This window comes from Teleopsis dalmanni, chromosome 1 (genome assembly GCF_002237135.1).
Source record: "Teleopsis dalmanni isolate 2A chromosome 1, ASM223713v2, whole genome shotgun sequence".
NCBI lineage: Eukaryota > Metazoa > Arthropoda > Insecta > Diptera > Diopsidae > Teleopsis > Teleopsis dalmanni.
Window position 1 is genome coordinate 93,683,363 of NC_051846.1, and position 15,186 is coordinate 93,698,548.

The 15,186-nt window shown below is 32.4% G+C and overlaps 2 protein-coding genes across 6 annotated transcripts in view; both read right to left on the reverse strand.

Annotated features, from left to right (window-relative positions):
- LOC119688482 overlaps positions 1 to 2,858 on the reverse strand; it is a 4,767-nt gene extending 1,909 nt beyond the window's left edge. Inside the window, exons 1-4 of the mRNA XM_038103160.1 lie at positions 2,630 to 2,858; positions 1,867 to 2,211; positions 1,092 to 1,786; positions 1 to 986 (exon numbers count right to left, since the gene is read on the reverse strand). The exon at positions 1 to 986 is cut by the window's left edge and continues 193 nt beyond it. Of these exons, the coding sequence (XP_037959088.1) occupies positions 1 to 986; positions 1,092 to 1,786; positions 1,867 to 2,211; positions 2,630 to 2,858 (2,255 nt within the window). The remainder of the gene's footprint in view (positions 987 to 1,091; positions 1,787 to 1,866; positions 2,212 to 2,629) is intronic.
- Positions 2,859 to 10,267: 7,409 nt separating this feature from the next.
- Positions 10,268 to 15,186, reverse strand: part of LOC119672921 (probable serine/threonine-protein kinase yakA) — a 72,040-nt gene continuing 67,121 nt past the window's right edge. For all 5 annotated transcript variants that reach the window (XM_038084091.1, XM_038084090.1, XM_038084089.1 and 2 more), the window contains one exon: positions 10,268 to 10,546. In XM_038084091.1, coding sequence (XP_037940019.1) covers positions 10,460 to 10,546 — 87 coding nt within the window. In that variant the 3' untranslated portion in view covers positions 10,268 to 10,459. The remainder of the gene's footprint in view (positions 10,547 to 15,186) is intronic.

The window sequence follows — 15,186 nt, forward strand, 5'->3', positions numbered from 1 at the left end:
AAAAGATCAAAAATTCGAGCAACAACTGATAAAATAGTACGTTTGGTCGCAGCCTTTGAGACTTGTTGCTTATATTGAAAGCAAAAAACGTCATCTGATGGCCTCCACGCCAAACCGAGAGTTTTGGTAATATCATCTTCGTTTAAAAGAATTTGGTATTCGTCACTTGAGTTTAACCAATTTTTGTGGTTGGAGCTCCATTTTGCCAATTGTAATCCTGCATTTGCTGCTATCTTAGTCACTTGTGATACTTTGATGCAAAGCTCTTCAACTGTGTCTGCTCCCGTTAGCAAGTCATCAACATACAAGTCATTGCTCAAAACTGAAGCTCCAATTGGCATCTCCTTTTGATACGCATTTGCAAGGTAAGTCAGGCTTCTGATGGCCAGAAATGGTGCTGCTGACATTCCGTAAGTTACTGTGTTGAGCTGAAAAAGTTGCAGAGGTTCATTAACAGTATTTCTCCAAATAACTAATTGAAAATTACGATCTCTTGGATCAATTACAAACTGTCGATACATTTTTGATATATCCGCAGTCAGTGCATAGCGATGTAAACGAAATGTCAATAATATCAAAATAAGATCCTGCTGAATTGTAGGTCCCACCATTAAGATTTCATTAAGTGATCGACCCGATGATGTGCGTGCAGATGCATCAAACACGACGCGCAATTTTGTTGTGGTACTTTGAGGCCGCAATATGCAATGATGAGGTATTATATAGTGTGGTGTGATATTGTCAAAGTTGTCGACACGACTCATATGACCTAACATCAAATATTCTTGCATGAACTTAACATAATCCTCTTTGAGAGTCTGCTGACGCTCTAATCGACGCTCAAGTGAAAGGAATCTTCGTTTCGCCATTTCAAATGATTCACCTAAGACTTCTGGAGACTCTTTAAATGGTAATCGAACTTGTATTTGACCATTGCTTATAATTGTGGTATTTTCTACAAAATGTTTCTCACAATCCAACTCCTCCTTAGAGTAATTAATTTTTTGATCGCTTTCTAATTCTTCAATTTTCCAAAATTTTTGTAACATTGAATCTATATTAGACGACTGAATGTAGTTACAAGTGAGTGCCCGGACAGTAGGCGTATTTTTATATTGTCCTCCGATGATCCACCCTAATTCGGTATTTAATAAACTTGGAAGGCTGGTGCCTAACGCAATTTTCCCATCTAATATTAATTCAAAAAATCCCTGCGTACTTATTAATAAGTCAATGTGTTGTGGTTTAAAAAATAATGGATCAGCTAAAACAAGGCCTTCAGGAAAATTCCACGATGTTGTGTCTATCAACTGCTCTGGATGGTTCAATGAGATACGTTTAGTGACAGCGAATTGCGATGACCATTCAAATTTTGATATTCGAGATTTTATAGTTGCAGTTATTGAATGGCGAATTTGTGTTCTAACATCACCAATGCCTGACACTTCCTGGTTTATTCGCTCAAATGGTAATTGAAGTTGCTTTGCCATCTTTTCAGTGATAAAACTTATCTCTGAACAAGAGTCCAGTAATGCTCGTATAGGTTGGTATAAACCGTACTTATCCTTAATAAGTACTACAGCTGTGGGAATCAATGATCGTTGTTTAGTACGCGATACTAGAGAAATTGATGGAGATTGCGGAAAATTTAGTTGTCCAGGTGGACTGTCTGACAAATTTGGTCTCACATTTTGCTCGATGGGTTTGAATTTATGCAAACACGTATGATGCATACCATTGCATATTCGACAGCGAGCTGTGGATTGACAATTTTTAACGACGTGCCCTTTGCGTAGACAATTTAAGCGTTAAAAGTCAGTTTCACAAACGATGGACATGATCCTAGGCTGTGGTCTCCTCCATTACACTTCATACAATTGATTTTGGTGTTAACAAATGTGGTCAATTTTCTGTTAAAAGAATTATTTTTGGTATCATTTACTTTATCATTATTGCATCTTTTCGAATTGCTTTCCAGAAATTGACATCTTCGACTCAAAAGTGCGTAGCAACTTTCCCAAGATGGCAATGACTCAAAATCTTGCTGAGAATCATAAAAAATTTTAGTTTCGTTATCCACTTTAGACAATACTAAATGAATAATTATGGCGTTCATGTCTGCTTCCGAACCCAACGATAGAAGTGAACCGAATAAAGCAGACACTGTATCTACAATATGCCTGAGTGTGATTGAGTCGCCCTTCGTCATATCTTTAATAAAAAAAAAGGGAATTAATATGTTCCATAAAAATTAAGACCTTTTTGTCATATCTCAATTGTAATTGCGTTAGAGCCTTTGTATAATTTTCCTCGGTTATTTGAAATGGTTGTACTACGCTCAACGCCGCACCCAAAAGACAACTTAAAAGATAATTAAATTTATCAATTGTTGTTATCGACAGGTCGTTGTGAATTAAATTTGTAAATGCAGAGAAAAAACGTTTATATTCGCTGTATTTACCATCAAATCTTGGCAATTTCAATGCTGGTAAACGACTATGATGTGAGGAGTTGTTTAAAATCGACGAATTCAATACACTTGATTCATGTATCGGCTTTATTTTATGATTGTTGATTGTGGACACAATAAGTCATTTTATGCTGACATATATGTCCTCTAATTTGCTACGCCTATCATCATCCGGACATGCTCGTTCAATTTTACTTTGTCTTTGACAAACTTCTGTAAAATACGATTCCAAAATTTGCAGTCGACATTCTAAAATGTTAACATCCACAAACGCTAATTCCTTCTCTACCTTCGCCTTTATGCTTAGCATGTTTCGTTCCACTGATGTTCGCTCTTGTTTTAGTGAAGAGAGTTGCTCAGTTACTGAGTCATTTCTTCGACGAGTCATTTTTGCAAGTAAAACAATAAGTATAATTAATTTCCAAAAGAGTTTGATGATATGCACGCAATTGAGTCGAGTGTGTTTAAAAACCGCTGAATACGAATTTCACTCAAATACACATGTGCTTGGGTACAAAGTCCGAATAGCGAACTGTTCAAAGTGCCGCTTTTTCAACCAAATAAACAATTAAGACAGCTCTCGATGCCGCCCGTCCTGTCACGGTCGCCAAAAATGTTGGAGATTGTTGGTCGCACAGCACGAATCTGCAGACCACCAAAGCACCAATTCTTGTACTACAATATAACAAAATTTTTTATATTCAAACAACAAAATTTAAGGTTTATTAAGTTATTATTGATAACTAAGTTTCAACAGACTTCAAAATAAATAATTTACACAACGTTTTTTGTTCAAAACTAATTCATTTATTAATAAGCATTTATTCAACAATGCAAGCAACTATAGGTATATGACAAATAAAAAAATGAACAAACACCACCGATTGGGCATCCGAACATGCAGCGATCTTAAACGCGACTGATTTAAAGCGAAATTGTATAATATATAGAAGCGTATCAAGAGAGCGATGCGTTTATTATATTGATTTCCTACAACAATAGCTAAGCTCATTATAAAAAATCTACATGAGAAGAGACTTCACTCTGCGCCGCAAACATTATTAGCTCAGTGCATGAAGCGATTTTGGCCAATAAAACGCAAGGTTATAGCTCGATCCATTGTACAACACTGTGTACAATGCACTCGAGCACGCCTACACATATTTAAACAAATCATGGGCAATTTTCCAGCTGACAGAGTCCAAGCTCAAAGACCTTTTTTTAACGCAGGTGTGGACTTAACAATGCAACAGATATATGTTGTCTATAGGAAAACGCAAAACTATCCAATGTAGAAGCAGCTACTGAGGTGCTAGGAAAAGGAACAAGAAATAATAGAGAATGGCCAAGCGCATTATTTTGGCAATTAGTTGAAACCAGAAAAACAAAAGAAGAGATGCCACTGAGTAAAAAAAACCTAAGACGTGGTTTGGCACGAATACCTGCGGTAAATTTTTTTTATTTTCACGCTGACACTATTATATACATTCTGTCAAAGTGTAACGCATATCATACGATTAGTTTTTGGTTGGGGTCTAAAGTCGAAAAATTTTCGTGTGGCGATTTTTACCTTATGGGCTCTATAGTCTCAAAATGCATTCCTCGCGTTCTTTTTTGATCAGAAGGTATAGCGACTCATTCAGTTCTATTGATGTCAAATTGGTGTCATTGTGTTTGTCTCTCTTACGTAGCCTTTTAATGAATTTCAACACGTAGCCAAGAAGTCATTGCAACTTCATAAAGGAATTTTCATGAATTTTTGATTAGTTCATCATCGTGTGAAATTGTAAGCACATGTACCTTCCTTTTGACTTCTACTTGTAGTTGGTTGAATGTTATTAACTCCTGCCGGAATGGTTGGGACCAACATTCTTGATTTCTGTGCAGGAAAACTAGACTGTAGAATCACATTGTACTCTTCTGAATGTGAATTAGATCTACTCCTCTGGATAATAAATCAGGTAAATTTTGTTTAGTGTTGACCTGTTTCCATTGTTCCTTTAGTATTAATTGCCGAATTTTACTAATACGATGGGCAACGAAAGTTTGGATTGTTGATTGTTCTGAATTAATTAATTTGAATTACAATTTTCGACATTGTGATGTTGACTGCAAGAATTTTTTGCAATAGTACAGTGGATGTGATCCATTATTGCAAACCTTGTAGCTTGACATGATTCCCTTTCCCATAGTTGTGGCAAGGATATTTGCTGGGCATGGCTTCTCCCTATGGCCAATCGCCTCTAAGGACTGGAATCCTGATTCCAGGAAAATCATGAACTCCGTAAGCGACTGAATCTCTCTTGGATAAGTTCGCGACTGTTCATACAAAATGCGAGCCTGCTTATCTAGTTTGAGGAGCAAATTATGAAGCAGTAGCGGTGACCATGCATCAGTTTCGAGTCCCACATTTTTCAGGGCCAGTAATCCTTCAAATGTAACATCATGTAGTGTCCTTATTTCTGCCACTGAAGGATTGGTTGATTTAGAATTCTTTGGATGATTGTTGCTACAATTATCCTTTTGTTATGATATCGTTCTTGTAGCAAATTCCACGCCGTTTGATAATTCTCGTTGGTTATTGACAGGTGTCGGACTAAACCTTCTGCTTTTCATGATAAACTCCCCTTGAGGTACCATATTTTCTGCGCGTCAGGAAGCTGCTGCTTGTGGATCATTTCAGTGAACAAATCATAGAATTGACCCCATTTCAGATAATCGCCGTCGAATTTCGGTATGGTTACCTTGGGCAGCGATATGCCGGCTCTGTTTGATTTATTGATTTCTTGTTGTGATTGTTCATCATTTGTCTTCATTGAAGCTAGCGAAATTAAGGTTGATTGAACCAATTCCTTTATTTCAAGATATTTATATATTTTATATCCCACTGTAGTCGGATTGTTGGTGTATTCCCAAGTTTCAAAATTAATAGCTTCAATCTCATTCCATAGCTTCTAAATTCTTACCATATTTACTTCGTAATATGCTTTCATCTGAATGCCTGTTTGATGATTGATGCCTGCTATGAGTCACTGCAGTGATACACAAATTGCACCTTGTTTGTGTATCATTCGTGCTATACTCGCGCTATATTGTGACTGCATCGGTTGACGTGTTGTTGTGGCCGACTCTTTTGAGGAATGTGTTGTTGCAATAGCTGGAACATTTGTGTGCCCAACCTTTGATGTTGATGGAACAGTCATTATCTCGACTATTTCTTCTTAATCAAACTGTTTAATGGCTATTTCAAATTGCCGACTGTAAAGATTCAGGATCAACTGATAATATTCCTTTTTTATGTAGTCGTGTTCGACTGGAACAGGATCAAGATTCTGTATTTTGTTGTCAACGATTCCCACTGAGTTTAAATGCCTCAGTCGTTCTTCATAGTAGGCTTTGGTCTTTCTTGCCTTACCATCCTTCTTGAAGTTCTTTACGATGTCCTGGATTTCAATACCCGTCTCCACCTGTTGATTGGTAAGCACCTCCATGGTCATCAGTATTTGATTGTTGATTGAATTTGATTGATGATAGTGTCAATACGTGATGGATCATCTTTTAATTTGAATGTTGATGTTGGACGTGATGTGTCACGTCTTCTAGTTTGAATGTTGATGTTGGACGTGATGTGTCACGTCTTTTAGTTTGATTGAATGTTGAAGTTGGACGTGATGTATAACGTCGGGGTCACCAAAAATGTTCAATAACTCGTTTGTTATTGCAATTGACTCGACACTTGAATCGATTCAGTGTTGCTTAGGAATCCGGCACTTGAACCAGTTCCTATTTACAATTGCTGAATTTGGCACTTGAACCAACTTCAGAGTAATTGTTTTTGAATTGTTTTTAGCAACTAGGCACTTGAACCTATTTGCTTGAATCTTAATAAGCACTTGAAACGACTTAAGACCACAATGAATCCTAGAATTGAATTGAGTTTTATTACTAAAAATTTAGGTTTTTATAAAAATTTGGCAAGGTGTTGATACATACAATTCTCACGATAATGCCCTATACCTTAAGCTGCATTAAAGTAGCTTAGTCGTGGGAACGGTCACAGTTCTCATGGAAATTGTGTGCATTTACGAATAACAAATAATTTCCTTAGCAACCTGGTATATGCTTATAAACTTATTTTCTTTTAATTTTGAACTAAGTCCATATACCAGCTTGCTTTACAAACATAATTATTATTTTAATAATTATAATACTGACCTTGCACAAACGAATTTTTATTTCTCATAATGTTCTGTATTAAAATTTGCACATGCCATATGCATGGCCTATCTGCAGTTTCATATGAGGAGCACAGTGTGCTCGTGTGATATACAACTGTTGTTGTTGTTTTTGATAAATGTTGATATTTTAACCCACCATTCAAGGTTAAGACATCAAGTCATTAACACTATGAGAATAAAAATTCGCTTTGACAACAAAACAAAAATAATGGAATAAATCTAATTAAAATAAATGATTTGTAATATATTATTTTACAAAAATAGGATAAAGCACACTTAAATTCCAATCGTTGGACATGCATTCATCTGACCATATGTTGCGAATTAGCTGTAGCATGCCTTTTGATGGCTCTTCGTCACCAGCTTGAAACAGCTCAGTCGGTAAACCATCGGCGTCTGTAGCTTTGTTGTTTTTGAGCCGCATTATAGCTGTTTTAATTTCATTATAATCGAAGGGCGGGACGATTATTTAATCGTCAATGATTGCGAATTCGGGATCATCTTCGCTTTCAATCACATCACTACTAACGTCATTTAGTAGGTTCGAGAAGTGATCCCTCTAAATGTTATGCATGCTTTGGACATCTATCACCAGACTACTATTTTCATCTTCGCAGGAATTAACTCCGAGTTTATAACAATTAGTCAGGCTTTTAATTTTTGGTAGAGTTTTCGCCATATTCTGTTGCCCAGCTTCTCAAGCTCTTTAAACTCACGTCTTTCTATTTCTTTCTTTTTTCACCTGAAAATTCGTTTCACTCTACTTCTCTTTTGCGATATCGTTCTTTAGCTCCGAGCATCGCAACTGACCGCAGGGTAACTTAAAATACTGCGTGTTTTTCTGTGGTGGCATCAAGACACTCTTGGTTGTACCAGCTGTTCTTTGTCAACAGTAATAGTCAATCAAGCAATCACCTCTGTAGAATTGGAGATGTAGTTCCATTGCGCTTTCTTCAGATTCATTTTTCAGATAATAAAAGAGTCGTGGCGAAGTGACTAGTTGTCTGTTGTGATTGCAGCTTTTCGACGTCTAGTTTTCGCTGTGCCTGTTCACGTACGCCGACTTTTTCTACTTCAAAAATTGTTACTTTTGCATATAATTGTGTTTAATTTTTTTTAAAGAATAATTAATATTTTATGTTTGAACTTCATCGTTGTTTTTTTATTTGTTAAAATAAATCAGAAAACAGAAATTAATTTTAGTAAAAATTAATTAAGTTATGCGAAATTTAAGAAAAAATTTTGTGGGTAGACACAGATTTTTTCTACTATATATGTATATACATAGCTATCATTTCGTTTACATAGGGTTTTTCATTAGCTGCATGAGAACTACCGATATTGCTAACTATGATTTGACAACTATGAATGTTAAACTATGTTGACATTTCTGGGATAGCTCACGATCTTCCCGGGGTGTTACAAGAATATTCTTCTGTAACCCTGAATCTTTTCGTAGTATAATAATTTTAAACCATTGGTTAATTTTAAGTGTAATTTTTATTTATTATATATTTTTTGTTACACTATATTTATTGCCTATTACCAAAATAATAATTTTTCAAGTAAAAAATTCTTACTGAATTAGGAAAACTCAATTAGTGTTAGGAAGAGTATCCAACGTTACTGACTGAACTATGTTGGTAGACTGGGAATCACCGTTACCGACTGGGCTACGTTGCTAGGAATCAGCGCTACCAACTGGGTTACGCTGTTAGGTTGGGGATCAACGTTATTGACTGGGCTACGTTGCTAGGAATCAGCGTTACCGACTGAGCTACGCTGGTTATTTTAACTGAATTTTTATTAACAGTTTACATTAACTTAATAACTTGACTTAATTTTAATAATAGTTTACATTAACTTAATAATAACTTGATTTAATTTTACACTTACTTAATAATAAAGTATTTTAATTTTTTATTGTGGCGAGGTGGTCATTTGTTATAGTCGTCACACTGTTCAGTAAAGTTCAACAATTCATCATGAACCGTTTAACGCTTCCAAATTGTAAAAAGTTACTTTATAAAAATAAATCTATTCGCAAAATTCATGCTTCATCCATTTTACGGTTAACATAATGGCTACGTCAATAAGCAAAATTTCGGTATACGGAGCGAAGATAATTCTTAAGCTTTTAACGAATCACCATTACATCCATTTAAATTAACTGTTTGGTGCGGTTGTGACGCTGGCGACATCATCGGTCTTTATTTCTTTCGAAATGAGGAAAAGGAGCTGTCGTTCCGGCGAATCGCGAGTATTGTTGACACATACGGACTGAATTTTTGTTTCCAAAAATTAATTAGTTAAACATCGACGACGTTTGGTTCCAATAATACGGCGCAATATGCTATACATTGCGCTTAACAATTATTTTATTGCGAAATCAATTTGGTAACAACTTTATTTCTAGAAGAGATTCTGTTCGATTCCGTCCGTGCGATTTAACGCCTCTCCATTACTTTTCATGGATATGGGTCTATGTGAAGTCATTGGTTTATGCCAACAAACGAGCAACTCGAATCATTGGAAGCCAATGTTCATACTACCATTGACGCTATACAGTCACATTTATTGCAGAAAATAGTCAAAAATTGGAGTGATCGAATGAACCACGTAACTCGTAGCCGCGGTGGACATATGCCAGAAATTATATTCAAAAAATAAATGCCGTAGAATTATTTACCAGATTATAAAAAAATAAATTTTATCCCAACAATATTTCTGTCTTGTATTATCATTTTAGGTTCTCATACAGCTTAAAAAACATCCTATATAAGCTACCAGGTGGACATGAAATCAGGTTTACGTGTCTTGAAATATCTATTAAATCAGATAAAACATATTTTCATGGCCACGTATAGATTCCTAAATGGTATCGCCCACATACGTTTCATTAGTTTAGTTCAAGGTATATTTATATACGTACAGTGAAGCAGAAATCTGTTTTTTTAAGATAAATCTAAACTATAGTTTTAGTCTACCTGTTTAACTATATAAAAGCATATGCCAATATGAGCCCAGTTGTAACGAAGCTCCAACTGATTGAAGTTGCAATATTTGCTTTCATTATTACTTCACTTCTTGTCACTTATTTTTATTTTCATTACCATCTGCCTGAATATACAACTTTTGCTAAGTTGCCTCAAGAATGGTGTAAAAACAGATTTCATCTTTTTTTGGAATAAAACCATACTTAAGAGTTCTGTACAGTGTGCTGTACATAATATCAATATTGCAATTACAAACATACTATTTGTTCTCGAAAAAAATAAATTCACTTTTGAAATACACTATTATATATAATTTTATTTTAGTTATTTTATTAAAATAATACATAATACATTCTATTTAATAAGCAAAAAATTAATTATATATATTTAAAAAAAATTTTATTATGTGTATATACAATATAAAGTTTCTGATGTTTATTTTTATAACTTTTACAAAAGTTTTTTATCTTATTTGTTTTCATTATACATTTTATACATTATGGTCATTAATTACAATGTATTACATTATACATTTTTAATTGTTTATATGTTATAGAAAAAGAAAATTTCATAAGGCATTTTTTTCTAATCAATAAAAAGGATTAATATTATTCCTTCAAAATACATTCGAAAACTTAAGAACATTATGTCAACATGAATTTTTCGAAATTTTCATAAATCAAGTTTTTGCAGTAATAATTTTATTCACAACATATTTCTTAGTATTAAATTAATTTATTCCACGTGTTAGTTCTTCAGATATTGTTCTGTGCCTCACGAAAACGTTTTTGACGCTCCAAACTTTCAACTTCTGCCCAAGAGTTACGCATGTTCCGAAATAACTGCAATTAAAGATATAAAGAAATTTGATCAAAACTACTTATGAGAAAAGAAATTACTAAATTAATATTAACAAAAGTATTAACAGAAGTATAATCTATCACAATAATTTGATACTATTCAATGTCATACTCATTTCAATTACTTTTTATTGAAACTTGAAGGATACTTCAAATAAAAGTGAAAAAAAAAAATATTTTTTTTAAATTCACAAGATTTTTTTAAATTTATGAAAATGAAATAAAATTTTGCATGAAGGTTAAATATGGACTTAAATTATTGAAATGTACTACATTTGATTTATTATTGCGTAGAATCGCCTAAATCTGTTTAAATTTAAATTGCTTGTTAGTTATTTAATAACTAGTTGCTTTATGTCTTGTTTTGTTTTATTTATTTATTGTCCTTTAATACCTTAAATAATAAAATAATTAAAAAAAAAAAAGTATAGTTAAATATGCCTTCAAACCTTACAATATAAACTTAAAACATATTTTTAACTTCGATTAATTACTTTTTGGGAAGTAGAAGTTCTAAAAAGAGGTGCATCGTTTTGAAAAAAATGCAACCCCACCAAACATTTGCTTACCTTTTTTTTGTAAATATCTCAAAAACAGCTTTCTAAAACTGTCAAAATGCAATGAAGAGCTTTTATTTAGAGTATTTTCAATGTATTCCTTTGCATTTAGAACATAATTGGAACGCATGCGAACATCGTTGGGACGCATTCATACAGAATGTGATGGAATGGCTCATTCGCGCTTGATATTTTATATGCAAGAATGAGCCATTCGCTTCTCATTTTCGATTTTTGACCAAAATGAGCCATTTTCGGCCAGTGAATATGCCGTATAAGTTGGCATTTATATATTGTGAATTTTTTACCTAGATATGTTTTTTTAAAAACTTAGCAGTAAACAAAAAAAAAACTTAATGACAAAAAATTAAAAAATAAAACAAAATCGCAATAAAAGAAGGTGGGTTTGTCTTTAGAGCAACAAGAACAGGTGGCTTGCAATTATATTATAACAGTCTTCCTTTCTGTTCATTAGTCTGTCTTGCTATGTACCCTTGATATCTTGATATATGTTCCGTTTGTCAAAGCAACGAAAAATTGTAATTTTCCATCTCAAGTAATGCTATATCTTCAATTATTTTCATCGAGCCTCGTGGCAAAGTCAATGCGAATTATTATCGGAAAAATGTTTTGGAAGTTTCTTTAAAGCCGTGGGTTTTAAAGAAACATTTCAGTTGTAGATCATGGACGTTCCAACAAAACTCCGCACCGTCTATTAAAGCTCGTGTTAACCAAGAATGGTTAAAAAATCCACAATTGGTTTTGAATTCGCCAGATGCAAATCCGATGGACAATTCCATCTGGGCCATTTTGAAGAGTAATGTGCGGACTAAAATATATGTCAGTATGGATACACTGAATAAATCCATTGTTCAGGAATATTCCAAAATACCGGAAAATGACATTCGTGAAGCATGCAACTGATTGGCCACTAAAGAAAAAAGTGTTACCAACGCAATAAGCGAACTATTGTGAACCTTCGTTAGAAATTTCAACGAATATTCCAATCATATGTCAAAAGTTTGTTGACAAAAATGCAAACAAACTTACAAAGTTTCACAAATATGATAACTGTGGAAAAAAATGTGCAAAATTGTAGATATTTTAAAAATATGTACATAAATATAAACAAAAATTTATATGAGTACACGAAAAAAGTATAATTGAAAACCACTCTCAATTTATTCACTTATAAGTAATAAATATTGTATATTGAATAAATATTGTAAATATTGTAAACTATTATTAATTTTGTTGTAAAGGGAAATTTCACAATTTTCTGCATTCCTAACATTGCTTTTAATTCATTACTTATTTTAATATTCAATTTTATATTAATTACTTATTTTTACGCAAAATGAAATTTGCTTGCATATGCAAGATTTGCTATTTGTGAAAACATAATATTCAAGAGATTGCAACAGTGATGCCAAAGCCCCGAAAGCACCTATTGAAATTTACTTCATATGCAAGCTATAAAAATATTTTGTTAAATTTAATTTTAGGAAATAAAAATACCTATTTTTCATTAAAATAGTGACGAGCCCACTTTTTTAGAATTATTTGTGTTTTTAAAGACTCCTATGAATCTAAATGAAAAACTTTTAAGTTCGTTTTTTTTTATTACTGGGCTTAGGTCGTTAATTTAACACAAAATTTAAATAAAATGTGTTTTTGTAAACCATCTTTAGTGTACAATAATAAATAAAAGAAATTATTTAAATACATGTAAATAAACATTTATCCAAAACAAAAAACCAAAAAGACAAACATTGTTGACCGTTTCACATTTTTAACATTTAAATTTAACAAGGCAAAAAAAAAAAAAAATAAATTTAGAAAAAACGATTGAAATCAAAAATAGAAAAAAGGAGACCGAAATATCTGTAATATGAATAATTTTTTATAAAAATTAAAATACAATTAAATATTTAACACAAAGTGCAATTTTTTATTTAAAAAAAACATTTTTAATTTTTATCTGTTCAATTAACGACCTAAGCACAGTATTAATATAAAATTGAAAATTGGTTCTAAAAACGATTTATAATTTACAACAGTGATGTTTTGGCATCGCTGTTGAAAGTTTCGTTTGAAAAATCAACATAAGCACGCGTGCCACGGCACAATCAGTTGTTCGGTCTGAGCTCTTAAGGAGGTAATATCTCTACAATACGGTTAAGATATCGGGTTTCATCTAATATTGTAATTTCATCTACATTATATTGGTTGTTGTAATTTTATCCATATTATAGTGGTTATTGTAATTTTTATCTAGCTAATAAACTAAAAATTATAATCGTAAATAAAGAGAATAGTCGGTAACACGACAGACGTTTTTAATGATACAAAAACGTATCTCTTTTGATAGAATGATAAATTTTTGGTCTCACCAATCACAGCACCAAAAAATTAGTACCGCAAGAAGCCAAATTCGAAATAATATCGAACTATGTGATGAAAAATTAATTTATATAACTGAAAAGAAATCAACCACAGACTCATCAACAACGATTATCATAAAAACATTATCAATAAAATAATAACAAATCAAACCCCACGAACTCAGATACAAAAATAAAACCAAACAGGCGCCATACCATATTTCCGAAAATATATCTATACATCCCAAAATTAAATGGAAATATAGTTTTAAAGGAAATAATGACACAATCTTCAGTAAACAACTTAAAGAATTTTTTTAACAAGATCAAGATAACGTTTAGATCCATAACAAGAATCCAATGTAGTATATCATGAAAACTGCTAAAATAAAGCTTGCAAACAAATATATTTGGAAGAATAAAATGGACATTACGCACCCGAATAAAGGAGTAGCGAAATAATATCAAAACAAGTAAGAAAACAATTTCATTACCAGAGACCAAACATAAGGCAGTGATAGATAATGTGACAATAATATAATAGATAAGGAAAAACCCATAACAAACAATCCAGACCTTAATCAAGAGAGCTTCTACATACTAAAAAGCATATAGAGAACTATTAATAGAAAAGAGGACAGGAAAAATAATATCAGCCAGTAAATAATAGTATTACCCAAGCAATAAGCGAACTATTGTAAACCTTCAATGGAAAATCCAACGAATATTGCAAACATATATCAAAAATCATATGTAAACAAAAATTCAAACAAAATACAAAAATTTCATATATTTGGAATTTGGAAAAAAATAGAAAAATGTTAGTGTTTTAATTTGAAATTTCCAACATTTTTACCATGCCTTTTAATTCTGTATTCATTTTATATGAATTATTTATTTTTATATAAAATGTAATTTGCTTGCATTATGTGCACATATGCTAGAAATTTGCTGTTTGTGAAACTAAAACATTTGACAAATTGCAATATTGATACTAATGTCTCGCGTAGCCAATATAGGTCAGTATGTATTTCTTGCTATACTTGCGAGCCACCGAAAAGGTCTATTATTATGCTTTTGAATGCGGTGAGTAAAGTTAATAATAATAACATTTTATTAGTTATAATTATTTAATAAAATTAAATTAATTTTTTTAGCTAATAAAATAAAATTAGTAATAATAATTAATATTTACTTAAAAATAAAATAGTTATAATTAATAAAAAAATTTTATTGCGATCGGAACATAACCAGACTTTTTCTCGGCGATGTTATGCAAGCTATTCATCAAATGCCAGAAAAACTGAAGTCCAATATTAGAGGTCTGACTAATAACTTTGACTCGCAAATAGTTACGCTAACATAGAGCGACATAGGTGGGTGAACTGGGCAATGTATCACCGAATATAAAGAAGCTGAAAAAAGAAAATAAAATGCTTTGAAATCAAACAACTAAGAATTAAGAGAGATGAGAACCGGAATGAAACACTGATCGATCAGAGTAAATATCATAATGTAATAGTCAAAGGCAAAAGAAAGATACAAAACACAAGTGAAATGAAGGCACTCTCGAAAATGACGAAAGATTTTTTAAAAAATGGTAGAAAATTTCATGACGCACCAATTTTTATTGAAGAAAACATAATCTTAGCTCGACAAGAAAATAAATTAGCGTTGTTAC